This window comes from Ochotona princeps, chromosome 29, assembly GCF_030435755.1.
Source record: "Ochotona princeps isolate mOchPri1 chromosome 29, mOchPri1.hap1, whole genome shotgun sequence".
Classification (NCBI taxonomy): Eukaryota; Metazoa; Chordata; class Mammalia; order Lagomorpha; family Ochotonidae; genus Ochotona; species Ochotona princeps.
Window position 1 is genome coordinate 10,683,668 of NC_080860.1, and position 26,459 is coordinate 10,710,126.

The 26,459-nt window shown below is 49.5% G+C and overlaps 1 protein-coding gene across 1 annotated transcript in view; it reads right to left on the minus strand.

Moving 5' to 3' along the window:
• Window positions 1-26,459, minus strand: part of GCN1 (GCN1 activator of EIF2AK4) — a 63,102-nt gene that overhangs the window by 32,126 nt on the left and 4,517 nt on the right. Inside the window, exons 2-24 of the mRNA XM_004591884.3 lie at window positions 25,961-26,063; window positions 22,981-23,044; window positions 22,328-22,459; window positions 21,785-21,893; window positions 17,648-17,746; window positions 17,422-17,556; window positions 16,620-16,688; window positions 16,381-16,489; window positions 15,489-15,563; window positions 14,478-14,606; window positions 13,012-13,062; window positions 12,608-12,706; window positions 12,212-12,385; window positions 9,001-9,153; window positions 7,320-7,412; window positions 3,990-4,065; window positions 3,654-3,813; window positions 2,755-2,944; window positions 2,533-2,657; window positions 1,789-1,967; window positions 1,417-1,510; window positions 950-1,063; window positions 632-830 (exon numbers count right to left, since the gene is read on the minus strand). Of these exons, the coding sequence (XP_004591941.2) occupies window positions 632-830; window positions 950-1,063; window positions 1,417-1,510; window positions 1,789-1,967; window positions 2,533-2,657; window positions 2,755-2,944; window positions 3,654-3,813; window positions 3,990-4,065; window positions 7,320-7,412; window positions 9,001-9,153; window positions 12,212-12,385; window positions 12,608-12,706; window positions 13,012-13,062; window positions 14,478-14,606; window positions 15,489-15,563; window positions 16,381-16,489; window positions 16,620-16,688; window positions 17,422-17,556; window positions 17,648-17,746; window positions 21,785-21,893; window positions 22,328-22,459; window positions 22,981-23,044; window positions 25,961-26,063 (2,731 nt within the window). The remainder of the gene's footprint in view (window positions 1-631; window positions 831-949; window positions 1,064-1,416; window positions 1,511-1,788; window positions 1,968-2,532; window positions 2,658-2,754; window positions 2,945-3,653; window positions 3,814-3,989; window positions 4,066-7,319; window positions 7,413-9,000; window positions 9,154-12,211; window positions 12,386-12,607; window positions 12,707-13,011; window positions 13,063-14,477; window positions 14,607-15,488; window positions 15,564-16,380; window positions 16,490-16,619; window positions 16,689-17,421; window positions 17,557-17,647; window positions 17,747-21,784; window positions 21,894-22,327; window positions 22,460-22,980; window positions 23,045-25,960; window positions 26,064-26,459) is intronic.

Here is a 26,459-nt window from a genome sequence, read left to right on the forward strand (position 1 = left end):
GGGACTCAGAGTACAGCAAAGGAGCCTGGTCCCCTTTGGCTTAATTTCTTCTATGCTACCAAAATGTCTTCACTAGTTTCTCATCCCAGTTCATGATAGCACCCAAGTGTATGTGGGCAGAGAACTTCCCCTGTGGACACTCAGGAAACTGTAAATGGGGCAGGTATCTGGCACAGCTGTTAAGTTGCCACTTGGGACACTCACATCCCTTATCAGTGTGCCTGGGTTCAAATCCCGGCTCCATCCTACTGATGGGCACCCTGGGAGACAGCAGGCAATGGCTCAAACACCTGGCGTCCTGCCATCAACATGGGTAGCATGGCTCTAGATTGAGTTCTTTGCTTTAGCTCAGCCTTGGCTGCTGCAGACATCTGGGGAATGAACCAGAAGATGGGTGATCTCTGTTTGCCTTTCAAATAATATACATAAAATAACTGTTTTTCACTTAAAAAAAAAAAAAAAAAAGAAAAAGAAAGAACTGCCAAATGAAAGATACTAGACACCTACTATATAAGATCTGGCCTCCAGAGTGAAGGCACAGCTCAGGTCACCAAATGCTTCCCACATTCAGGTACATCCCTGCCCACCTCCCAAGCCACCTGGTCCTTCCCCATGGTCAATAAAGACTAACCCAAAGCCTTGAGTCTCGGGGGCATCACACAGGCAGCCAAGGCCAGGAAAGGGTTCTTGATCCTGGGGGCAGCCAGCGGAGATTTCAGCAAGGGTAAGAAAGAGTCCACCAAAACCGGAATGTACTGAGTCAGGGCTGAGGGGTTCTTGGCCAGGATGGAGTCCAACAATCCAAGAGCAGTCTCCAGTTCCCCGTCCAGCTGCAAGCAGAGTGGTGCGGAAGGCAAGTCAGCAGGGTCTGGCTGCAGGACAGGGAGCAGCAGGCCTGGACTGCCTGATGCTCTTCCAGCGGAGGCCTGTCAGGGTGGCAGCCACTCACCTCTTGCAGCCGCCTGCGTATCTGCGCCTCCTTGTCCAGCTGGGCCTGCAGCATCTCCTTCTGCTTACTGGTCAGCTGCACCTCCTCTTTGATGCCTTTCTTCTTCTTTATCTCCTGAAGGGTTAGAGTGAGCAAAGCAATCCCATCTCCATGGAGCAGACCACTTCCCCTCCCAGGCCAAGACAATCCTGCTTGCACAGAAAAGCACCATGCCAGTGCTAAGCTGGTGACACAGGCCCCCAAACTCAGCATGGGGCCTCCTATAACTGTTCCCCCCTTCCCCACAAATTGCACAGCCACCAGGTTTCTTCAGAATGGAGGCTGCAGTAAAGAAGCGATTCGTTCCCAAGGAGGGCTTTCTAATATATTCAAGAAATAAAAACTTGATCTAAGAGAGCAGTCTGTGTAGTAGCACTCAGCCTCCAAGCTCAGCAGGCTCCTCGCGGGAGACGCCTCCTCATACGCACCTCCTTCAGCTCCAGTTCAATGATCTGCTCCTTGAAGGAATAAGCTTTGTTCTCTCGCTTCATATTGGCCTTTTTGATACTGTCCTGCTGGGCACTGAGAAACCAGAGCAGGCGATCAGTCAGCCTGAAAAGAGCAGCCCAGTCCTTCAGCCTCCCACGGTCAGGAAATCCCAGTTAGCTTTTTCAAGCAGTGCACCAGCCAAGTGCCTCAAGTGAGGCACTCCAGTGCCCAGAACCTGAGCACCAGGCCAGGAGGGCAGGAGGCACTCATCTGCCCCTCACAACCACCCGACAAAGGCATGTCTCCACCTCACAAGCAAGAAGCCGGGGCTTGGCGACAAGCAGCACGTGAATCCACCAGGAGGAACTCACCTCTGGATGATGGATTTGTCGTACAGCTCCCCGGCAGGGGTCTGCATGATGGCAAACTCCTCCCGCGTCACCAGACAGAACGCTGGATTCTGCACGGAGGCAGTGATGGTGCTGATGAGGTGTGGCAGGACACGATCCGGGGACAGGATGGAAAGGGAGCCCATGGCGTTCATGGAAGACTGCCAGAGAAACCAGACTCAGGTGAGGGCTGGGGCTGGCACTGAAATTCTCCAACATGCCTAAGTGCCAGGTGGGGCGGATGGCTGCAGTCACAACTCCCCCACTTGGCGAGCGTTCACTCCTGATTTTGAAGGACATACTCTTCACACTCATTCTCCAACCAGGAGCAGTGAGACCCCTGCCAGTTAACATTATTACGCTTTCCCCAGTGCAGCTAGTGGGGCACAGGTGGAAACGCGGAGCTCCAACAGCTGTCCTACTACCAGGAAGGGACAGACTGAGGATGGAACCCACCCCATGGAAAGCAGAGCCGAGGGGATAAGATAGAGTAAGAGAGACATGGCGGACATCACTAGGGCAGCATCAGTCACACACTTGGATTTGCTAACTCGATGAGGCAGGAAGTTCCTCTTTATGCTTAACCCAGTTTGCCCTCTCTGCCACCACCAAGGGTACAAGCCCATATTTCATCACCTTTACCAGCTCCTTGACTCCTCACTACCTGCAAATTGGGAGGACAGCTCAGCCCAACACAAAGCCAGAATCAGCTCACGCGTCACTCACCTGATTAAGTGGATTCTGTGTGGTGATCCTGGGAATGATCTGATCCAGGTGCCTGGTGATGAAGGCTTCGGGATCAATCTTCATCCTGGCAAGAAGCGCTGGCCACAGTCCCGACTGCACTGCCACTGAAGGGGAGAGAGGCTCTTTGAGGCCATCTGCCCAGCCTGCCACCACCCTGCCCAACGGAGCCCTGGCTCTCCCATACCCGCCACAGCCACCAACCTAAGGACGGGTGATGGGAGATAATCAGCATCTCCCGCGCCAGTTGTTCGGTGTTGGTGGCATCTCCCTTGAGCCCTGGCACTCCAGAGATGACACAAAGAGCCTCCTGCAGGACTCGTGGGGACACGTACGCCTTGCCCGTCTCAGTCACTTCCCCAGCTTCAGTCACTGGAGCATCTAAGGGCAGCAGCTATGTGGAGACAAGACATGAGCCCCTATTGCTCCGAGCTCTGCACAAGTCAGGCAGCAGGAGACCGAGACGCGTTCCCAGCTGGGGTAAAGCCTCATGCACGGCCACCTGCCCTGGGACCTGCCAGGAAGCAGGGAGCACCTATCACCACACACCTAAAGATCCACCAGGACAGAAACGGGCCCAGGCACCTGGCCCAGGACTGCGAGTCTGTCACTGGCTCATGTTCCTCAAGCAGGCACGGGGAGGAAAGGAGCTCCTGAAACACAGCTGCAGGTGCTGCAGCAATCAGGCCTTTGGGTCTCCTGACTTCATTCTTCCTCCCATTGCTGGGAGGCCCTGGACAGATCACTTCAGCTCCCAGCTCCCAGGACAATTCATACAAAATAGGGATCATTTTTTCCCCATCTATCAAAAGGGACACTGGGTAAGACAATGCTTTAAACACATCAAGTTTTTTCAATTACTCAGAGCCAAAAGGTTGAGTTACAGGTCTAAAGCCAGTGGAAGAGGAAAAAGAATCCATGAAAAGGAATTACATATACAGGTATCATCAGTGCTAAAGGACAGGGAGGACGAGTCTGAGTCAGAGAGAACAGCCTAGGAGAAAGCCCTCAAAAAGCAAAACAAAGCAAAACCACCATACAGGGCTAAGCTGGTGGCCCAAGCAGGCCCGCGAGGCGCGGCCCTGGAGCCTAGACCCCTTTACCTTGTGAGAGCTCAGGACAGCCTGCATCTCCTCCAGCAGTCCGTGAGCCAGCTTAAAGCCCCCGAGGGAGGAGAGCAGCTTCCGGACAGTCTGCTGCGCTTGCCTGCGCACATTCCAGGTCCGGCTCAGGAGCACGGCCACCAGGGCCCGGTGGTACTGCCTGCAAACACAGGGACAGTGATCTTGGGGCAGGCTGCAGAGCAGGGTTTTCTACAGCCAGTTCCCCTTCCTCCCTCGTGCCCTGATCCCCACCGCCTTCTGAGCAGCCAGTTCTCCGGCTCCCATCAGGGTTTGCCTTGTTCGGCCCAAGAGACAGGGTAAGCATGCTTCACGTACTGGACGCTGTTGCCGGTCAGTCTATGCGGGTGGTCGAGAAGAAGTCTCTCTGTGAGCTGCAACACGGTGCACAAAGCTGGGAGGGAAAGGAACAGAGCAGGGGGTTTAAGACAGGCTAGGGCGCAAGTGTGTACACACACAGAACTGCAATGTACTGCAAAAGTAATGCCAAAATGTGTGATTAATATTGGATATGAAATTACAATTCACCTGTATTTCCTTTTTCTGTTTATTATAGACACAGGTATTTCTGGAATAAGGAAAGCACATGTTTTCTAATTAAAAATCAGAAGAGCAGGTATTTGGTTAACAGTTAAGACGCCACCTAATCAGCGTCTGGTTTTAGTTCTACCTCTGTTCCTCATTTCACTTTTCTTTTTAAATTGATTGACAGATTTTAAAAGCAGGGTGAAAGAGGGACAGACATGGGTCCTCCATTTCCTGCGTCACTCCCTAAATATTCACCACAATGAACACTGGGCCAGGATAAAGCCAAGAAGCACTGAATTCCATCTGGGTATCCCAAGATGGAGGGAAGCGTCCATCTTCTGCTGTTATCCCAGAGATACCAGAAGGCACCCGGATTACAAGAGCAGCAGGCAGGACTTGAAAATGCACTCCAATAGGAGATGCCAGCTTTGCAAGCAGAGGCTTCACCCACTGTACCACGACACTGGTCCTAACACTGTTCCCGGCTAACATGAGCTCTGTGAGACAATAGTGGTGGCTCAGATGTGGAAGACCTAGACTGAGCTTCATGCTCCTCGCTTTGGCTTGGCCTTTGTGGAGAGAAATACCAAATGAAGTTCTCCCTCTTTCTCTTTCCAATAAAACTGAAGGGTATAGATACATAATTTTTTAAAGAAGTACAGTCGTGAGCATTGAGCCGAGCAGTTAAGATGCTCACATCCCAAAACAGAGTGTTTGAGTTCAATTCTCAGCTCCTGACTGCAGCTTTCCGCCAATGCAGACCCTGGGAGGCCCTGGGGATGGCCCAGGTTGTCGAATTCCTACCACACACACGGTACCTCTTCCCAGCTTAGGTCAGTTCCAGTCCTGCCCATTGCAGCCATTTGAGGAGTGAACCAGAACGGACCATCATCTCTTCGTTCTATCTTTTTTGTAATAATTTATTTATTTTTATTGGAAAATCAGATATACAACGAGGAGGAGAGACAGAGAGGAAGATCTTTCATCCGATGATTCACTCCCCAAGTGGCCGCAACAGCCAGAGCTGAGCCAATTCAAAGCCAGGAGCCAGGAGCTCTTCTGGGTCTCCAGGAACCCAAGGCTTTGGGCCATCCTCAACTGCTTTCCCAGGCCACAGAGCAGGGAGCTGAATGGGAAGTGGGGCTGCCGGGATTAGAATCGGTGCCCTTATGGGATCCTTATGCGTTCAAGGCAAGGACTTTGGCTGCTAGGCTATCACGCCGGGCCCCCTCCTATCTTTTTATAAAAAAAGAGTGGCATTGTGGTGCAACAGGTTAAGTCACTACCTGAAATTCCAGTTCAATTCCCAGCTGCTCCAACTCCAGTTTAGCCCCTCTTAAGCCATCTGGGTAAGCAGTAGATGACTGTTCAAGTCGTTGGGCCTCCATGCCCACATGGGAGATCCACATGAGGTTTCTGGCTCCTGGCTTCAGTCTTGCACAGGCCAGGCTACTGTGGCCATTTGAGGTGTGAACCGGCGGATGGACGATCTCCATCTCGCCCCTATAACTCAGCTTTTCAAACAAATAAAATCTTAAAGAATAAATATTTGGGGCCCAGCGCCATAGCCTATGGCTATATCTTGGCTTTGTATCCACTAGGATTCCATATGGGTGCCAGTTTATATCCCAGCTGCTCCACTTCCCTTCCAGCTCCCTGGCTATGGCCTGGAATGGCAGGAGAGGACGGCCCAAAGCCTTGGGACCCTGTACCCATGTGGGAGACCCGAAAGAAGTTCCTGGCTTCAGTTCAGCTCAACTCCGGCCATTCGGATGACATGGAGAATGAACCAGCAGATGGAAAATGTTTCTCTGCGTCTCTCCTCTCTGTAAAATCTGCTTTTCCAATAAAAAATAAATCTTAAAAAAATAATAAAAGTAAACATAGTAAGAACTATTTTATTCATTTAAAAGGCAGACATATAGGGCCCGGTGGCGTGGCCTAGTGGCTAAAGTCCTTGCCTTGAACGCCCCGGCATCCCATATGGGTGCTGGTTCTAATCCCGGCAGCTCCACTTCCCATCCAGCTCCCTGCTTGTGGCCTGGGAAAGCAGTCGAGGACGGCCCAAAGCTTTGGGACCCTGCACCCATGTGGGAGGCCCAGAAGAAGTTCCTGGTTCCCTGCTTCGGATCGGCATAGCACTAGCCATTGCGGCTCACTTGGGGAATGAATCAGTGGACGGAAGATCTTCCCGTCTCTCCTCCTCTCTGTATATCTGACTTTGCAAAAAAAAAAAAAAAAAAAAAAAAAGGCAGACATATAGACAGAAAAAGAGACAGAGAAAAAAAAGCATGTTCCACCTGTTGGTTCACTCTCCAAATGGCCACAATGGCTGGGGCTGCATAACGCCCAAGGCCAGGAGAGAGCTTCTTCCCGGTCTCCCCTGTGCCCAGGCAGCAGGGGCCCAAGAATCCTGGTCCTCTTCCCCTGCTTTCCCATGCATACGGCAGGGAGCTGAATTGGGAATCGAGCAGCCACAACTTCAACTGGTGTCCATATGGGATACTGGCACTGCAGGTAGTTGATTAACAGGAAGAACCACAGCACTGCCCCCGCCCCGTCACCTCTCTTCTCTGACTCTCAAATAGAAACTTAAAAATAAAAAAATAAAAAGCAAAGAACCAGCAAAACCAGGGAGTGACTAACAGATCTGTTCCTTAACTGGTTGTTGTGATTTGTGAGTCAAGAGATTTTTCAAATCACCAATTAGCGCCAGACACCCCTAAGGCAACATAGAATTTAAAAGATACACTTAAAGATCAACTGTTCCTTTCCTGCCAGGAGGGAGACCAGTAGTTTTTTCTGTCTCTTCACAGAGGATGCCATACCCTAGCAGTTTCTCAGCTTGTCTCTATAACCACAGCACCAATTAGCCAATCAGCTATAATCACAGACCCTCAGGCACCACTGATCTGTCTCCAAAAATTTCCCAAGTTCCCCACTATTCCCTAACCTTGTCCACCCCTGCAAGACTGAAATCTATTCCTATGACAAACTGTGAGCCAGGTCAATGCTTGGCAGAGCTCACAGATCAGACAACGGTTGGGGAAGGGTCCTCTCCGAAGGCCTTTTCCCGATGTGGCCCCAAGCTCATATTTAACTAAGGGGACAAGAACTCACCATCCTCTGAAGCCATAAGCAGGAATTTCTCAGACGTGAAAATCTGCTTCTTGTCATCCACAATCAGCTGCCAGAGACTGCTCAGTCTGGTCTCTGGAAGAAAATAAGAGGTCATCTCACTCCACAGTTCCCCATGTCCCTTCCATCCTGAGGCAGCTGGGGCAAGCTTTGCTAGCACACCCTCCAAAGAGCCAGGCAGAGTCCCCCCACGGGGAGGAGGCATTCCTAGACTCACTGCTCTCCTGTTTTGTACACTAACCTCAGGCCTTTAGTATCATGTCCTGAATGAAAACCTCTAGTGGTTCCCTGCTCCCTCCTTGCAGGAGCCTATGCAAGCTCCTCCTCAACTGGAATTCCCACCCACTGCAAATACCAAGGTGGACATTCTGAGGTTTGCACACTGACGCTGTCCCAGCCCTTCCATGCAAGGGACTCACTCTAGGTCAGGTCTTTCACGCTAGTGAAATCCTTCCCAGCTTTCAGAGGCCTGGTTCAAATGCTTCTCCCCTCATCGCCCCAAACTAAAAGCAATTACCCCTTCAAAACTACTCTAAATTGGGTCAGGCATTGGTCTAGTGGTTAAGACACCAGTTAAAACACCCATGTCCCTTACTGAAGTGCCTGGGTCTCATTCACAACTCCAGCTTTATGCTAATACAGACCCAGGGAGGCAGAAGGTAATGGTTCAAGCAACTGAGACCCTGTCACTCAGATAGGAGACCCTGACTGAGTTCTTGGCCCTATTGTAGCCCTAGGCCCAACCGCGAGTACTGAAGGCATTGGTGGAGTAAACCAATGGACTGGAGTTCTTTCTCTGTCTCTGATTCTCCCAAAACAAACAAATAAATAAAAGTAAAAATTGCTCTAACTCCACTATATTGCCTAAGTCATGGATATAACTGCATCTCCTCACACTCTGACGCTTCCTGAAGCGAAGTCATGCTCAGCTCTGTACACCCACAGACCAGGGCAGGGGCATATATACAGTGAGCACAAAATAACATGAAAGCACCGACTTCATTTCCAGCACAAGAACAAGTTCAAAGTACATCCACATGCAAAGGCTATAAAATGGACTGAAGAACACAGGGAACGTTACACAAAAAAGCAGAGGAAAGTTCTTTTTGTTACACACATTTTGGAGCCATTTTAAAGATATCGTCAGTATATAATATGTTTCATATAAGGATATATCAATAATTCATAGAAAAATAGAAACAAAAAACAGCCCTATTTCGGAGTTAAATGACTTCCAGCAGCTTTTCTCACAATCCCTACTGTCCATGCACTTTTTGAAGGCCCCTCATGTAATCCACTGTGCTTCTTTATACACCGAATATCACTAGACAGGTAACGGACACAATTATCCAAGGAGATGAACACAGTGACTGGAGGACAGGACTAAGGGGAAATTTCATGCTACACCCTGCTATACTTTTTGATTTTTGTACCTTACGAGCAACTAACCAATAAAAACAAAGTCCCAATCCTGAGGCCAGGTTATCTACATGTCATCTATACATACCCAGCCCAGGGCAGCACAGCACCAGAGCAAGGACAGTGACAAGTGTTTTAGCTCAACGCCCTGAGACTCATTCCAACAGACGAGTGGCTGAGCCTGTGTGGGAAGACCCGGGCTGCTCCAACACATCATGGCACTCCTTCCAAGCACTACCCTCACCTGCTTGTGCGTCAGCGACTGAGAGCTTGGAGAGCAGCAGGGCTGCGGCAACGCCCTCGGTGACCGTGGGAACCTGAGTGCTTTGGGAGGCTGCCTTCTCCACTGTCTGGATGAGCAAGGGCACCAAGTCCAGCGCCTGCAGAAGTGTATCACCTGTGGGAAGAGGACAAGCACCTTGAGGAATACCCTGAGCTGTGCAGGTGACAAGATTACCGGACAAAGAAATAATCCACCCAAGCATGAGCCGGTTGACCAAAACGGTTCAGGTATTACAGCAAATATCTCAAAGAAGTGCAGTTAGATTCCAGGGCTTAAATTCTACAACCAGGGCCCAGCGAGGTAGTCTAGCAGCTGAAGTCCTCACATGTGCCTGGATTCCATATGGGCACCGGTTCTAATCCCAGCAGCCCCGCTTCCCATCCAGCTCCCTGCTTGTGGCCTGGGAAAGCAGTCGAGGACTGCCCAAAGCCTTGAATTCCTGCACCCACGTGGGAGACCCAGAAGAGGCTCCTGGCTTTGCATTGGTGCAGCTCCGGCCGTTGTGGCCACTTGGGGAGTGAATCAACGGACAGAAGATCTTCCTGTCTCTGTCTCTCCTCCTCTCTGTATATCTGACTTTCCAATAAAAATAAATAAATATTTTTTAAAAATCCTACAACCATAATTCAATAGTGCAACCACCCATTTCACAGATAAGGAAACAGAAAGGTTAAGTGAGATGCCCAGTATCACATGGCTGGTTAAGGCACACGGAACCAACGTAAAGCCTATCCATTTCTATCTGGCACTTTGCCCCAAACCAGATGGTCTTTGGACCCAAATTCCCAAACCAGAGCTGGTCTGTTGACCTATGAACTAAAACCACTAAAGAGCAAGAAAAAAAGGGACTGACACCATGACAAAGCAGGTAAAGCCACCATCTGCTGGCCTACCACTGGCCTAAGTCCCGGCAGCCCCGCTTCCCATCCAGCTCCCTGCCAAGCAGGGAGGATGGCAGCAGAGGATGGCTCGAGTCCCAGGCCCCTGCACTCGCGAAGGAGAGCGGGAAGAAGCTACCTGCTTTGGATTGGCCACCGTGGCCATTTGGGGAGTAGAAGGAAGCTTGCCCTCTCTCACTCTCGGTAATCCTGCCTTTCAAATAAGTAAATAAATTAGAAAAAAAAAAAAAAACACACAAAAAAAACAGCAGGAACCAGTTTAAACTATCACTAAGCCCATGTTTTCCTAACTACTAAATAAGAACATCAGATCATTTTACAATAAAAGTATCTTATTCTTGAGAATGACATGATGTGAATCCAAAAGACTATCCTACAATTTGTTAAAGATTCATTCATTCATTTTTGAAACGCAGATTTAGAGAGCAGAAACGAAGAACCATCTTCCATCCGTTGGCTCACTTTCCAAATGGTCGCAATGGCCAGGGCTGAGCCAATGCAAAACCAGTAGCTTCTTCTGGGCCTCCCAGGGGGGTGCAGGAGCCCAAGGGCTTGACTCACCTCTACTACTTTCTCAGTGTTCAACAGGGAGCTGGACCAGAAGTAGAACAGCTGGGACTTAAGCCGACATCCATATGGGTGGGATACAGATACTGTAAGGCAGGTGATTAGAATGTAGAGCCACTGCACCAGCCTCACCTCAAGTTTATTTTAAAAGAAAACTAGGGGCCAGCACCATGGCGTAGTATATTAAGCCTCTGACTCCAGTGCCAGTATCTCTTATGGGTGCCAGTTTGTGTCCCAGCTGCTCCATTTCTGTCCAGCTCCCTATTGATATGCCTGGGAAAGCTGCAGAATATGCCCCAAATGCTTGGGCCCCTGTACCCACATGGGAGGAGGCTTCTGGCTCCTGGTCTCAGGCTGACCAAGTTCTAGCCAATGTGGCCATTTAGGGAATAAAACCAGTGAACCTCTTTCTCTATAAAACTGCTTTTCAAATAAAAACAAATCTTTTAAGAAATGAAACAAAAGAATGAATTAGCTCAGGCTGAAGAGATTAAGTTACAGCGAATCTATGGCTCGATCTGAAATCAAGACAAGCAATGTGGCCAACATGTAACTTGATATATGAGGGCACAGTCCACTTTTAATCAGGGTATGAGTTCAGTCCATGCTGAAGGTAGCTGACAAGAGTGAACTAGACATTTCCACTCCACAAGAAATTCTTGCTTCAATCAGTACCATCTGTGGCTTTGCAGAAGTCTCACAAACCACACAGGGACAATCTACATCTCTTGGACCTGCAGAGATTCCAGAAGAAGATTTACTATTCTCAACTCACTGTAAAAAACCTCAGATCATGTTCTTTCCCTCTAAGCATTAACAGAAATACGTAGGAGCCAGTGCTGTGATACAGGTAGGCTGAGCTTCTGCCTCTGGCTCCGGCATCCCACATGAACACCAGTTCATGTCCCGGCTGTTGTACTTCAATCCAGCTCCCTGCAGATGGCCGGGAGGAGGATGGCTCAAGTGCTTGGATCCCTGGACCCCCATGAGACCTGGGAGAGGCTCCTGGCTTCAGATCAGCTTAGCACTGTACGAAGTTCATCGGAGCAGACACATTTCACATGGAAAGGAGTCCTTTCTCCAGGGACACCTCTCTCTCCAGGAAAAGCTCTCCCAGAGCGTTCATTAACCACAGTTCATCCTAAACCAGGAGCCAGGAGCTTCTTCCAAGTTTCCCATGTGTGTACAAGGTCCCAAGAACTTGGGCCATCCTCCACTGCTTTCCCAGGCCATAAGTAGGGAGATGGACTGGAAGTGGAGCTGCCAGGACAACAATCAGCACATACATGGGATGCCAACACTGACAGATAGAGGATTAGCCAATTGAGCCACTGCACTGGCCCCAGGGCACAGTCATTTCTAAAAGGCTCAAAGTGAAGTTTACTTGAAGCTGGACTTTTTAAACCAGTCTTATTAGAATCAATTCCCCCAGGATTTTAGATGCTGCCATGGCAGGTTCTGGTTGCAGGTCCTCTCTCAAGAAGGCCCTGAGCCTTCAGCATCTAACACAGGAGGCGAAGCCAGCGCTGGCAGTGAAAGCTGACAGGACTCTGCAGGATGGGTAAACCCAATGGTCCCTGAGGCCCAAGAGGAAATGGAATAAAACAAATTGAAGCAAAAGTAAGAGCCTGGAATGGTGACAAACCCAGAAAATTCAGTCCTCTCTGCAGGGGAGGCCTGGACACCTGTCCCCCAGGGCACCTTACCTCGGAAGGAGGCCAGCATGCACTGCAGGTAGGCATGCCTCACTGCGGAGGTGGACGTCTTAAGGCTGAACGCTTTCTTGAACCAGTCGGTGAGCTTCCGGGGCACTTCTGTGGTGAATCGGTTACACCAGAGAGCCAGGACAGACACGGCATGTACCAAGGTGCCTTCGTGAACTAGGGCAAGAGGCAGAAGTCTGTTCAGTTCTGTATTTCACAAGCACGTCACATCACCATAAGCAGCCAGAGCAGGCAGGAGTAGTGGCGGGGAAGCAGCAGTACACTCAGACAGTCCTCCACCCAGCCCTCAGAGCGTGTGGCTTCACAGAGGGCTCAGACTGAGAAACCAACGTCAAGGGTGAGTCCAGACTTCATCCTCACATGGGTGCATGGAATTACCTTCTTGCTGGAGAAACGGAATAAACAGCTCAGCCACAGTCCCATTCAGCACTTGACTGGAAGGCCCAGACACCACGTGCTGACTGATGCTTCCAATTCCTGAAAGAGATTGTGTTTAGCCCCTCCTGAGCACCAGCTGGTCAACAGGAAGTCTTCCCAGGACCCACAGACCTCCTCCCGGGCCCCAGCAAGCACGCCTCTCCTTTGCCCATCACTGACCCTTCCTCAAGTCCCCTTCGGCGGTCCAGCCTTTCACAGAAGACGAGCCTACAGCTAGACTTAAGTGAGTCCCTCCTGCCAACCCAGCAGAGCCAACACTGCTGAGCACTCAGGGTCTTAGCTAAGGCTTAAGCCTCGCCCACCACTAGCCAACACTTCCATAATCCATGGGGGAAAATCCGCACCTGAGAGGACGCTCATCTTCTGGGCTACAATGGTCAGTTTTCCTTCCGAGCCTGAGAGCAAAGACCAAAAAGCTTTAAAATCCCATGTGCCACATATTCCCAGGGGCTGAAGTAAGAAGGCCTAAGCACGCACATGACCCAGTTTCCTGTTCCAGAAGTAGCCTCTCCGTTGTGAAGCTGGACTTAATACATAGAATAGCCTTTTGTTTTGTGATCTAAGATAAAACTACTATAATCCTACATACAACTTAAGAAACAAAAAGGGCCTGATGCAGTAGCCTAGTGGCTAAAGTCTTTGCCTTTAATATGCCCCGAGATCCCATAGGGGCACCAGTTCTAATCCTGGCAGCCCCACTTTCCATCCAGCTCCCTGCTTGTGGCCTGGGAAAGCAGTTGAGGATGGCCCAAAGCCTTGAATTCCTGCACCTACGTGGGAGAGGCTCCTGGTTCTTGGTTTTGCGTCGGCGCAGCTCCGGCCACTGTGGCCACTTGGGGAGTGAATCAACGGACAGAAGATCTTCCTCTCTGTCTCTCCTTCTCTCTGTATATCTGACCTTCCAATAAAAAACTTAAAGATAAATCTTTTAAAAAAGAAAAACACACACACAAAAAAAGGCACCAAAGTGTTCACTACTCAGTCATTAACATCTTGGTGCATTTAATGTTTTCCTGCTACATATACAAAAATGTATGCAAATGTAGCCCTCCTTATCCACAGAGTCTGTCAACCATGGACTGAAAATACAAAAATAAAATAAACTGCATTTGTACTGAACACATACTTTTATTGTCACTACTCTTTAAACAATATAGGATAACAACTATTTATATAGCATTTATACCATACTAGGTAATACATACGAAGCTTACAGCACGGATGTAGGCATCTAGCCCAGCAGCTGCAACAGCCATGTCTCATACTCCCAGACTTAGTCTTGGTGAGAATTAGGAAGTGAACCAGCAAGTGGGAACTCTCTCTGCCTCTCAAATTCAAAAAGCAAAGAAAACTCAAGAGTATGTAACAGTAAGGGTTTTTTTTGCAAATATTATCCCATTCCATTTAAGGGACCTCAGTATCCTCAGGTTTTTGGGATTTTTTTGTTTTGTTGTTTGTTTTCCAGAACCCACTGGTCCTGAAACAAAATCTCCAAGATTACCAAGGGACAACTGTGTACTTCAAAACATGGTAGACATTACACACTCCATACACATACAAAGGCACATGCTACCCTATAAGCATATACCCACATGAATATTTGTGTCAATAAAAAAAAAAATACATAAAAAAAAAAAACCCAATTAGGTAGTCCCATGGACACACTGTCCTTTGGGCGCACCTTACTACACCACATATCACATTCAGCTTCATCACACAGCTTCATCCCAACTCCCCATCAGACCCAGGGCTCGAGGGAATGCCAGGGGGCATGCCTTAGCCACCCCCATGGCCAAGCAGGCTCGCTTACCTCCAAGGATTGCGAACAGATGCCTGGTCAGGGCCTCCATGGCTGAGGAGTCACTGCACTGGCGGGCCAGGTTCCGCAGCGCCAGCACCGCTTCATCCATCAGGCGAGGGCTGTTGGATTTCAGCTGACCTGAACATGGAGTCAGTGCTTGGAGGCTGCCCGTAACTGAGTGCCCAGACCGTTCACTTCTGTCTTTCTCAGGCTCCCAACTCTAAGGGTTCTCATTACAAGTGATCTCAAGAAACCATGCCAGTAAATGAGGTAAAAGCCTTATTTCTAGAGCCAAAGCTGTGGCTCATAAAGTCTGGGGCACCCACATCCTCTATGGGTACTGGTTCAAGCCCCAGTTGCTCTACTTCTGATCCAGCTCCCTGCTAATGGCCTGGAAAAGCAGCAGCGGATGATCCCATGTGGGAGACCCAGAAGCTCCTGGCTTCTAGCTCCAGATCAGCCCAGCTCAGGCCATTGTGGTCATTTGGGAAATGAACCAGTGGACAGAGATGCTCTCTTTCTCTTTCTGCCTTTCAAATAAAAATAAATAAATCTTTAAAAAAAAGGGGGGGAGGGACGGGAAGAGCCCAGAACAATGACTTAGTTGCTAAATCCTCGTCTTACAAGTGCTGAGATCCTATATGGGTGCTAGTTTGTGTCCCAGCTGCTCCATTTCTGATCCAGCTTCCTGCTTGTAGTCTGGGAAAACAGTCGAGGACGGCCCAAAGCCTTGGGACCCTACACCATATGGGACACCTAGAGGAAGCTCCTGGCTTTAGATCGGCTCTGCTCTGACCATTGCGGCCATTTGGAGAGTGAATTAACAGATGGAAACTCTCCCTGTCTCTCCTCTCTGTTGATCTGCCTTTCCAATAAAAAAAAAAAAAAAAAATAGATAAATCTTAAAAATAAAAACAAACAAAAAAGCAAAACTCCTTTCTAACCTGAGCTGTTCTCCATCTTTTTCTACAGTAATTGGAACACCAGAACGCAAGGAACATCTGAGGGACGGATACTCACCAGCCAGTCCTTTGACAATGTCCAGGGCATACTGGCTGAGATCAAGGGTCACTGATGCCAGCAGACTGGAGATAGCTAAGGACAAAACAAAACACTCTCCATGTCAGTCTTAAGCATAAACCCACAGGATGGTGTTGTGGCATGGTGCGTTAAGGCACCACCTGCAACATTGCTATCTTATATGAGCATGTGTTTTGAGTCCTGGCTGCTCCACTTCTGATCCAGGTCCCAGGTAATACACCTGTGACAGCAGCAGGAAATGGCCCAAACTTGGGCCTCTGCTACCCACATGGTAAAACCAGATGCAGCTATAGGCTCCTGGCTTCGACCTGGCCCAGTCCCAGCCATTGTAACCACTTAGGGGAATGAAATGGCAGATGCAAGATCTGTCTCTCCTCAATTCTGCCTTCCGAATAAATAAGTAAATCTTCACATTTTTAAAAAGGGATGAATGAACATACCACCAGGCCTGCTCTTGAGCCACATGGAAGTGTGACCACTCAAAAGGGCCACATGAGTGATTATACTCCGTCCCAAAATTCTGCTTAAAAGCTACACACTATACCAGCCATCTGTACAATATTCTACTAGGATCTTCTTCCGTTAAACAGGCATTTCAAGTGCCACCTATGGACCATGTCCGACGATCATGTCCAAACTGTCCAGAGAAGACATCCTCAACCTAATCAGCCTGCAGATGCACTTGGCCCCTTCAAACTATGAGGGTTTTAAGTGGGTATGCTTTCATCCCTTCTAGTAAGAGGGTCCATGATTCCAACATAAACAGTTGCTATATCCTACCCCACCCAACACACGTCTCTCCAGACCCCAGAGTAAGCAGCTTATCAGGCAGCTCATTTCCCTCCTGACATCCCGTCCAGCAGCAACCCACTTTCAATGGCATTCTCCGGGCTCCGCAGTAAGGACTTCTGTATAGTAGGTAGTATCTGCTCCTTAAATTCCGAGTGGGACATGTACCGGAGCAGAGGGGTGCAGTTATCCTAGAAAGAGAACCCAGTTAGGCACTCGGCCCTCCAGGCCTACTGTCCCCACAAGTAGAGGACAGTCCAGAACCTCAGAACCCAAAATAGGACTGGGCCTGTATGGCGAGGAGGACCACTCTGTACGCACCAGCAGGTACTTCTGCGGCTTCACTTTGCTCATCAGGACATTCTTCATATAGAAATCCAGCAGAACACTCTGCAAGCACACACATAAGGGTCTGGCTAGAGCCTGACCTACTGAAGGGTCTGAGCCCTGGCCGAGGAGGCTTCTCTCATAGCAATACCTCCAGGAACGACAAACCAATGCCTAGGGGTGCAGTGTCAAGCACAGAGGCCCCTGATGATGTTATATCTCACTTAAATAAACCTATCCCAGCTTCCCACAGCTCTTGGCAGCCCCCCTGAAGCCCACAGTCCTATCTGACGATCCAATCCTACTCCATACTCCACCCCTCATGACCTGGCCCACCCTGCCTAACTCTCAAGTCCTCTCATGAGTGGAACACGCTGTGCAGTGCCACAGTGCCACACCCTTCCACCTCACAGCCCTGGCACAGCCACCACGTATGAGGTGCCCTGGGTCTAACCGCAGGTTCTTTGTCACACTCGGCTCTGCAGGGGCACAAGTCAGGCCTCCCTTGCTTGGCGCTGCATCTCCGGTACCTGGCAAGTGCCTGGTACGCGGCAGACGTCTTCAAGATCAAGTACCTGACATCTCAAAAAGGATTCGACCCGAATCAGAACTGAAAGGGAATCCTTCCAGTTCCCCCAAGTTCATCCCTTGTGATGGAAAAGTTGGGGTCTCATGTGAGAAAACCCACAAGATTCCGCGAAGTTCAGCAGCTGGGGCCATCCACAGAACAAGTTCCTACTCCTTGCCTGTGGGTCCAACTGAGGCAAACCCTCAGCTGCCCTGGCCCAGCACTTGCCTTGTGCCGATTGACCACATCCATCTCCTTGTGGTTGGTGCAGAACTGCACCAGCAGCCCCAGCATGCCAGCATAGTTCTGGTTGGGTTCCAAGCTGAGAATGGCGGACAAGTACTGCTCCACCAGCCCGGGGTTCTGAGAGGAAGGTATGAGACAGGTGTATCAGATGACAGTGGGGACAGCACGGAAGAAGCACTGCCCGCCACCCCATCTAGACTCCTGTCACCTCTTTCCATAGTTTCGTTAGTTTCTTCAAGGCACCATCCACAGCGTGCTTGTGGGAGCCGCCCAGCACCTCCAACAGTAGCAGACACTGAACCTCCACCTGTCGGCACCAAGCAAAGTCTCATATCAGAAGACAGCGTCAGTGTGGCAGAGCCCTGAACCCTCGCTGCCCACCCTGGATCTTTCTGGCCCTCTAAACCCCGCTTCACCTCCACCAGGCCTCTCCCACTCAATTTAGATAGGTCCTTTTTCCTCTACCCCTGACAGTTAGCTCTTCCTTAAAAAAAAAAGATTATTTATTTATTTGAAATTCAGAATTACACAGAAAGAAGGAGAAAGAGGAAGAGAGAGACAGAGGTATCTTCCATCCACTGGTTCTCTGCCCAGATGGCCAGAGTGGCCAGAACTGGGCCAGAGCCAAAGCCAGAGCCAGAACCCAGGAGCTTCTTCCAAGACTCCCATGTGGGTGCAATGGCCCTAAACACTAGGGCCCTCTTCCACTGCTTTCCCCAGGCCATTAGTAGGGAGCTGGATCAGAAGAGGAGCAGCCAAGACTCAAACTGGCACCCATACAAGCATCAAAGGGAGCAGCTTAACCTACCACACCACAGTGCTGGCCCCTGCCCTATCCTTTAACCAGTCACTCAAGGTTCACTCAGTGTTTATGGAGCACCTACTATGAGTCAGAACCATGGGAACAAGGCACACTTAGCCTCTGCTTTGATGCACTTTATTGTCCAGAGGCAATGACAGGATTAAACACACACAATGAATGTGTCATTCCAGTGATGAAAGTGCCATACAAGAAAAGGACAAGGGTATGCTTGAGAGTACTTGCAAGAGTTCAGAGAAAATGGAATTTAAAGATAAGTTTACTTTGATGCAAACAAATTTTGAAATCTGGGCCCAACACAGGAGCCTAATGGCTAAAATCCTCACCTTGAATATGCTGGGATCCCATATGGGCACCAGTTTGTTTCTTCACAGCCCCACTTTCCATCCAGCTCCCTGACTGTGGCCTGAGAAGGCAGTGGGGGATGACCCAAAGCCTTCAAACCGTACACTCATGTGGGAGACCTGGAAGAAGTTCCTGGCTCCTGGCTTCGGATCAGCTCAGCTTGGGGAGTAAACCAGCTGATGGAGATCTTTCTCTGTGTCTCTCCTCCTCTCTGTAAATCTGACTTTCCAAAGGAAATAAATAAACCTTTAAAAAAAAATTCTGAAAGCTATGCATAGTTTTTTCACAATATACATTTTTCATGAATATTTTGAAGATTCCCCTCATAAGCTTGGACCTCAAATTTTTTTTAATCAAAACAAACATATTTTTGTTCCATTTGCTATAAACTTTTTGAAGTACTCTCTTATCTGCCTTGTCTTTGTCCATGCCACCAATACTTACCAAGCACCAAGGAAACGGTAGGCACTTGGCTAGGCAATGTGGAGTACAAAGCACTAGACAGTGATTCTAGCTTGCATGGAACTCACGATCCATCCCACAAGTGGACACATAACAGGTGCTCAACTGAACAAAACTGAAGAATACGTGTCACAAACGCCCAAGTGCAGCGCGAGTTGCTTCCCTGAGAAGGATATTCCTGTGAAGTGCATGCTGCACAAAATGACATATGTGGTGCCAGCAGTGCAGCGTAGTAAGCTAAACTTCCACCCAAGGCCCTGGCATCCCAGATAGGCACTGGTTCTAGTCCCAGCTGCTCCATTTCCGATCCAGCTCCCTGCTTATGGCCTGGGAAAATAGCAGAGAATGGCTCAAGTCCTGGGGCCCCTGCACCCAAGTGGAAATCCCAGAAGAAGCTCCTGGCTCATGGCCTCGGATCCAGCTCAGCTCAAGCTGCTGTGGCCATCTGGGGAGTGAATCAGCAGATGGAAGATCTCTCTGTGTAATTCTGACTTTGTAGTAAAATGGATAAATCTTTAAAAAAAAAAAAGAAAAAAAAGATTTATTTATTTTATTACAGTCAGATATACAGAGAGGAGGAAAGACAGAGAGGAAGATCTTCCATCCGATGATTCACTCCCCAAGTGAGCCGCAACGGCCGGTGCGCGCCGATCCGAAACCAGGAACCAGGAACCTCTTCCAGGTCTCCCACGTGGGTGCAGGGTACCAAAGCTTTGGGCCGTCCTCAACTGCTTTCCCAGGCCACCAGCAGGGAGCTGGATGGGAAGTGGAGCTGCCGGGATTAGAACCGGTGCCCATATGGGATCCCGGCGGGTTCAAGGCGAGGACTTTAGCCACTAGGCCACGCCGCCGGCCCCTCTCTGTGTAATTCTTTAAAGTAAAACAAATCTTTTTTTTTTAATTACATATGTACAAAGTTATACTAACTATATACATTGTTTGGACACCTGTTGAATTTTGAATTTTTTTTTCATTAAAATATTTGGAGGGCAGGGTGGCTTTAGCGTAGAAAGGAAGATTAAAACATCTGTGTCCCACCCTACAGTAGCCAGGTGCTACCCAGCCCTGGTTCCTGACTCCAACTTCCTGCTAAGGCTGACCATGCAAGGCAGTTCTGATGGCTCAAGCCACCAGCTCCCTGCCACCCACCAGGAGACGCAGGCTGAGTTTCGGCTCCAGGCTTCAGCCCAGACCCAGCCTTGCCAGCAGACATCAGCGACATCAGTGACCAGCCAAGCAAAGGCTCAGATCCCAGATTTCACACACACAAAGAGTGGGGGGGTGGGAGGATGCTGGCACATGGGTGCTGCGGTTAGGCAGAGGTCTGGAACATCTTATCCCATACCACCATGTTGGTCCCAGTCCCAGCTACTCCATTTCCAATTCAGTTCCTTTCTATTGCACCCTAGGAGGCAGCAAATGATGGCTCAAGTATTTCATTGAGTTCCTGTCACCCACATACAACATCTGAGTTGGGGTCCTGCATTCCAGCTTAGATCTGGCCCAGCCCCAGTAACCACAAGTGCCTGCGGAATAAACCGGAAGGAATATCTATACAGCCTTTGCAATTTATTATTTACAAAAGTAACAGTCTTAAGCATCTGATACATTCTGCTCCAGGACCAACTCCTGCTACTCCCTAACCTTAGCTCAGATAATGACTATTGAAAATTCAGCAGAGGGAGCAAGCCTTTGAGCTTGCCCAGGATGAGCCACCTCATGGGCAGTCTTTAGGGGAACAATGAAGCCCACACGCTGAAGGAGTCCCAGCTCACATCAGTTCCTGCCTGTCCTCTAACCAGTCACTGGTGACCATTTCAAGTGTGTATAGTCTACGGCCATGCCACCCTGAACATGCCTGATCTCGTCTGAATTGTGTATAGCAGAGACTTCCAGGAATGAAGCCAACTATCTGCCTAAGAGCTGGTCGCCTGCAACTCCCCTCACTGTGGATCCCCACCTGCACAGTTCTTACAAACACCTCCCAGTTCCACTGGGCTGCCTTGATTTATAGCAACTCTTGCAAGTGGATGGAGTGGGTGGCCATTTTTACCTCCGTTTTGTATGGGAGGAAACAGGCTCAGAGCTGGCAAAATTTCATGGCCGAGAATCAGACCCTGAGGGAGATGTGCAGACTCCTCACTGAACTCTGAAACCATCGCTTCCAAGCCACCACCAAGCACATCTAGGCATCCACAAGAACCTCCTTGCCCGGACTATCAGGTGCAGCGGATGTGTGGGAAGGAAAAGCAGGGAATGTACAAGCAACGGGCACAGGATGAAAAGAATGTTTAAGGACTAAAACTCATGAGTAAAATTCCATTCCCTTAGCCACTTCAACACTGAAATACATACATGATGATTTGCCAGAAAAAAATTAATGAAATAATTGACATTATCATGCTCTCTCACTCGCTTCCTTCTTGGCTATCTGCCCCACTCCAACCTGTCCCATCTTCCATGTCCCGAGGGCAGAAATCACATTGCATTTCCAATGCCAGGCACCATGCCTGGCACAGAGAAGCTCAAAAATCTGTGTCGACAGATGAATGTGAATGTGTTGCGCTCATGCCCATTCTGCCAAAGTCACACGCCTCAGGCAAATTCAAAGTGCCTTGTTGTGGTCACCCGGAGCACCTGGCACAGAGGAAGGGCTTCAAGGTGCTCTCACTGTGCAGAAGGCTGACCCTCACTACTCTGAAGACCCAGGGAACCTACCAGTTTGTTCCAGGTGTCTCCTTGGCGTTTGCCTTTCGAGGGAAAGACGATACGCACCAGAAGGCAGGTCCAGGTCAGGGCCAGCAAGGCGGCCGAGCCACTGCTCTTACTGTGGAAGGACAGAGGGATGAGTGCCGATCAGTGGCGTCCACATATAGGGCAAATGCTCTCCCCAAAGCCCTGCCTGCTGTGCACGCTCCTCCTCTGACCTAACAGGACAGACTCTGATTCTCATTCCCACAAGGCACGCCCGGCAGCTCAGGAAAAGCAGTTCAGGCCCCATGCTCCAAACTACCATCTCTTGGCACTAACAAACAGAAAAACAAGTGCAAAGGGTTTCCCCATTCTGTGCCTGTTGGCTTCCACTGGCTTTACAGTCCCATCCCTAGGGACAGAACTGGCCACTGCAACTCCTCCTTCCCTGAGTGCACCAAGGGTCACAAGTCAGGCATGCTCACACCTCTCCGGCAAGCTCACCCTCAGCAGCTTCTCCTGGGGAGGCCCTCCCAGTTCCCCAGGGGCCACAGTCTCTACACCTCTTACCTGGGAACTCCTGTTTTGCAGCCAATGCCTGAAGATTGTAGGGAGTGCAGGAGGTTCTTAGCAGTGGCCTCCGGCTGAGCCTCAGCCAACTGCTGGATGGCTGCCTGCAGGGCTCGACGAGAGGCTGCATCTCTGGGGGGGAGGAACAAATGATAAGTATGTGGACTTAGGCGGACAACAGGTTGCTTAAACCACGCACTGTTCCAGACCTACTGCACTGGGCGAGGTAGGGGACGGTCACAGAAGACCGATAGGATTAGAAAATGTCTAGATAAATCCACCTCCTCCTCGAATCCCAAAAGCAGCTGACAAGGGCAAAGAAGCCACTGAGTGTAAGGGTAGCAGCTGCGCTTCCAGAGCTGCAGTTATAAAGGGCCTCTAACTGGGCCATGTGCTTTTACAAACAGGACTGATGCCAGCACATGCAAACTAAGCTTGTGAGATGTGCAGGCAGTGTGCCGGGTCCTTCACACTTACTACCAACAAGTGTGAGGCGATAACAGAGGAAACTGAGGCACAGAATGACGTGCCCAAGATGCGATCAGCTAGGATGTAGAACCAGGAGGTCTGGGTTCGAGGCCTGGGCTCCATCTACGACCCTGTACCACTGCTCTGTACAAGAGCACCAGACTTGGCCCCTGACTGGGACTCACCTGTATCGATGCAGAGTCAAGCAGAACAACTTGCACAGCCCTTTCACTGCTCCCTCTGGCAGATCTGAAACCAAAGATTAGAGAGACTGATGAACAAAAAAAACTTAAGGGACAGGCATTGTGGTACTGGGGGTTACTATGACCTGGGATACATGCAGTTCCCACCTCCATTTCCAACCAACATGCCTGAGAAGCTGCAGAAGATGGTTTGTGTACTTGAGTCCCTGACACCCATATGGACACCTGGACAGTTCCTGGCAGGTGCAAGCCTTCAGAGGGTGAACCAGAGAATGGACAATCTCTCTCGTCAACAAAAATAAGTTAGGAAGAAAACAATTTGCTGAAAATCTGCTTGAGATGAGTACTATGCCAGACCTGATCTCAGAGATTTGGGACAGAATCACCAAGATAAAAGTTGGTGACAAAATAGGACTCTAGCAACACACCTGGCACAGCAGAGCTTCGGGTGGATGTCTGTTAACTGAATGAAACTAAGGCAATACAAGTCGGGCTGGGCCCTGTGGATCCACCACATCCAGAATCAAGAGCGATCTGAGGAAGTCCTCAATTGCTTAGTTGGCTGGAAACATGGTACACCACCTCCAGGTACCTCGTCTCCTTCTCTCCTCCCTACCGAAACGGAACCAGAACAGTCATTATGTGCAACATGAACAATAAGCTCTTCCTTAAGACTCCAGAAGTTGAGAGCTAAGGATTTCCAGGAAGAGGCAGATAACTTTCCACTCCCAAACTGAACAACAAAAGTGACTGAAACACTTTACAAATGCAATTTACTGAATGCAGAATTCCAAGGAACTAAAGAGCAAAATTCTCAAAAGGTTTTGAGTAATTTATAAATTTTACCCATACAAGTCAAACTCCATATTCCGTAAAATGGGCAGGGAGGAGAAGCATTCAGCCACTATGGTTCGGCAGGTGTGCACAGCCGGCACCCCACCACAGCCCTGCTGAGAAGGCAGGTGTGCACAGCCGACTCCCCACCACAGCCCTGCTGAGAAGGCGACCCACCACAAAGGTCTCTGAGGGAACCATAAAACTCACACACTAAGGCAGAGGCTCTTAGAAGCTGACAAACAGGGACTCCTTCATTTGCATAGTACTTTAACAAGCAATTGTATGTCAGAGGCAACAAACCTGAATTTAAGGGAAAAAGCAGCAGGAAGGGGAACTGAAAGCTGAAAGATGGCGGGTCTTGAACTCGAGAAAGCAGAGGGTTTTATTTGAACAGAGAGTTCACTCCCACGGCTTCTCGATCTCTGGTTGGGGTGGAGCTGAGAATCCATCTAACAGGCTCTGAAGGTTAGGGTAAGGGTTGGTAAGGAGACCGCTTAGGAAACCAGTGCAGCTGAGTGAAAAACCCACCAGGAGGAAACCAAGGTAACAAACCAAGATTCAATGAATGCACACCCAGTGGGCCAGGGGCATAATCTTCAGCTGTGGTACAGGATCAGGAAATGTATCCTGCACACCCCAAACAGGTTTTCAGATGAGAAACTCCCAGTGAGCTAAAATACCGAGGGCACTGGGAAACACAGCCCTTCCCAAACTTCACGGGTCAGTCATTTGTTATCATCTTGCTGACTTCCTTGGAACACTCATTAGGAAAAATGGTATCTCAACACATAAGGAAAATGTTTCTGCACCCAGATTATCACTCATTGCTGGTACTTTTTGGAAATCTCGAGCAGGGGATCCCCTGCACGGTAGCAAGCACAAGGATTCTATATGAGCGCCAGTTCGTGTGCCGGCAGCCCCACTTCCCATCCAGCTCCCTGCTTGCGGCCTGAGAAAGCAGTTGAAGACGGCCCAAATTCTTGAGACCCTGCACCCACGTGAGAGACCCAGAAGAGGCTCCAGGCTCCTGGCTTCAAATCAGCGCAACTGCAGCCTTTCTGGCTGCCTGGGGAGTGAATCAACAGATGGAAGACCTTCCTGTCTCTCCTCCTCTCTGAATATCTGATTTTCCAATTAAAAAGTTAAACAAATCTTAAAAAAAAAAAAAAAAAGAAAGAAAGAAAAGAAAAAGTTTCTGCACCCAGATTATCACTCATTGCTGGTACCTTCTTTAAATTCTTGGGGTGTGTGGGGGGGGGTTCCTGGCATAATAGCCTAGTGGCTAAAGTCCTCACCTTGCATGTGCCGAGGGATGATTTGTGTCTGGCGACCCCGCTTCCCATCCTGCTCCCTGCTTGTGGCCTGGGAAAGCAGTACAGGATGGTACAAGGCCTTGGGACCTTGGGACCCCGTACCCACGTGGGAGACCCAGAAGAGGTTTCAGACTCCTGGCTTCGCATCGACTCACCACCGGCTGTTACAGCCACTTGGGGAGTGAGTCATCCGATGGAAGATCTTCTCTGTCTCTCCTCCTCTCTGTACATCTGACTTTCCAATAAAAAAAAATAATAATAATAACTAAGTCTTTAAAAGAAAAAAAAAATCTCAAGGGAGCCGGCACCATAGCATAGTAGGCTAAGTCCCCACCTGTGGTGCCAGCATTCCATATGGGTACAAGTTTGTGTCCCAGCTGCTCTGATTCAGCTCCCTGCTAATGCGCCAGGAAAGCAGCAGAGGATAACTCAAATTCTTGGGTCCCTGCACCCATGTGTGAGACCCAGAAGAAGCTCCTGCTTCAGATGGGCTCAGTGTGGCAACTGCAGTTATCTGGGGAGTAAACCGGCAGATGGAAGCTCTCGCTCTCTCCTTTTCTATGTAACTCTGCCCTTCAAATAAAAATAACTAATTTTTTTAAAAAAGTATCTTCAAACAAAACAATCACACTGCAAACAGCTTGGGCACCTGAATGGACACGCTCCACTAAGGCAAATGCTTCAACTGTCGCAAGGGGCACAGTAGCCAGGGAATATAGAAAGCAGAAGGTGTGCAGGGAGGGCACAGGGGGCACCACGGTTCTCAAGTGAGAACACAACTTTCTTTCTCAGATGGACAGGAAAGCAAGTACCTTTTCCAGCAACACACTTGCCCAGTTCACCAAGGATTTCTCTCCGCTCCTTCACGCTGGCTGTCGTCACCTTCCCCGCAAAGCGCTTCAGTGTCTCAGAAACCTGTGAAGGTCAAAGCCACAGAGAAACTGACCACTGAGATGAGAAAGCAATGAGCAAGCATACGTGCGCACAAGCGGGTGGACGTGTCGGGCAGTGGACATGTCGGGCAGTGGACGGGGGCAGAATCCTGCAAGCAGCTCCAACACAGGGCTTCTCAAATGCTGGCCCTTTCAAGCCACCTTTTGCTCTAAGAGGCTAATTTTACACACAGAAAGTTGTGTGGCAGCACTCTCTGTCTCCATGCACTGTGCCAGGAGCCCACTTACCTCCCATCCCCATTTTGACAAGCAAAAGTATCTCCAGGCATTATCAAAATGTCTCCTGCTGGGGGGCAAAATCACCCCGTTAGAGGTACCAGTCAGTCCGTCTGTCTTATTTAAATGTGGAAAAAGGGAA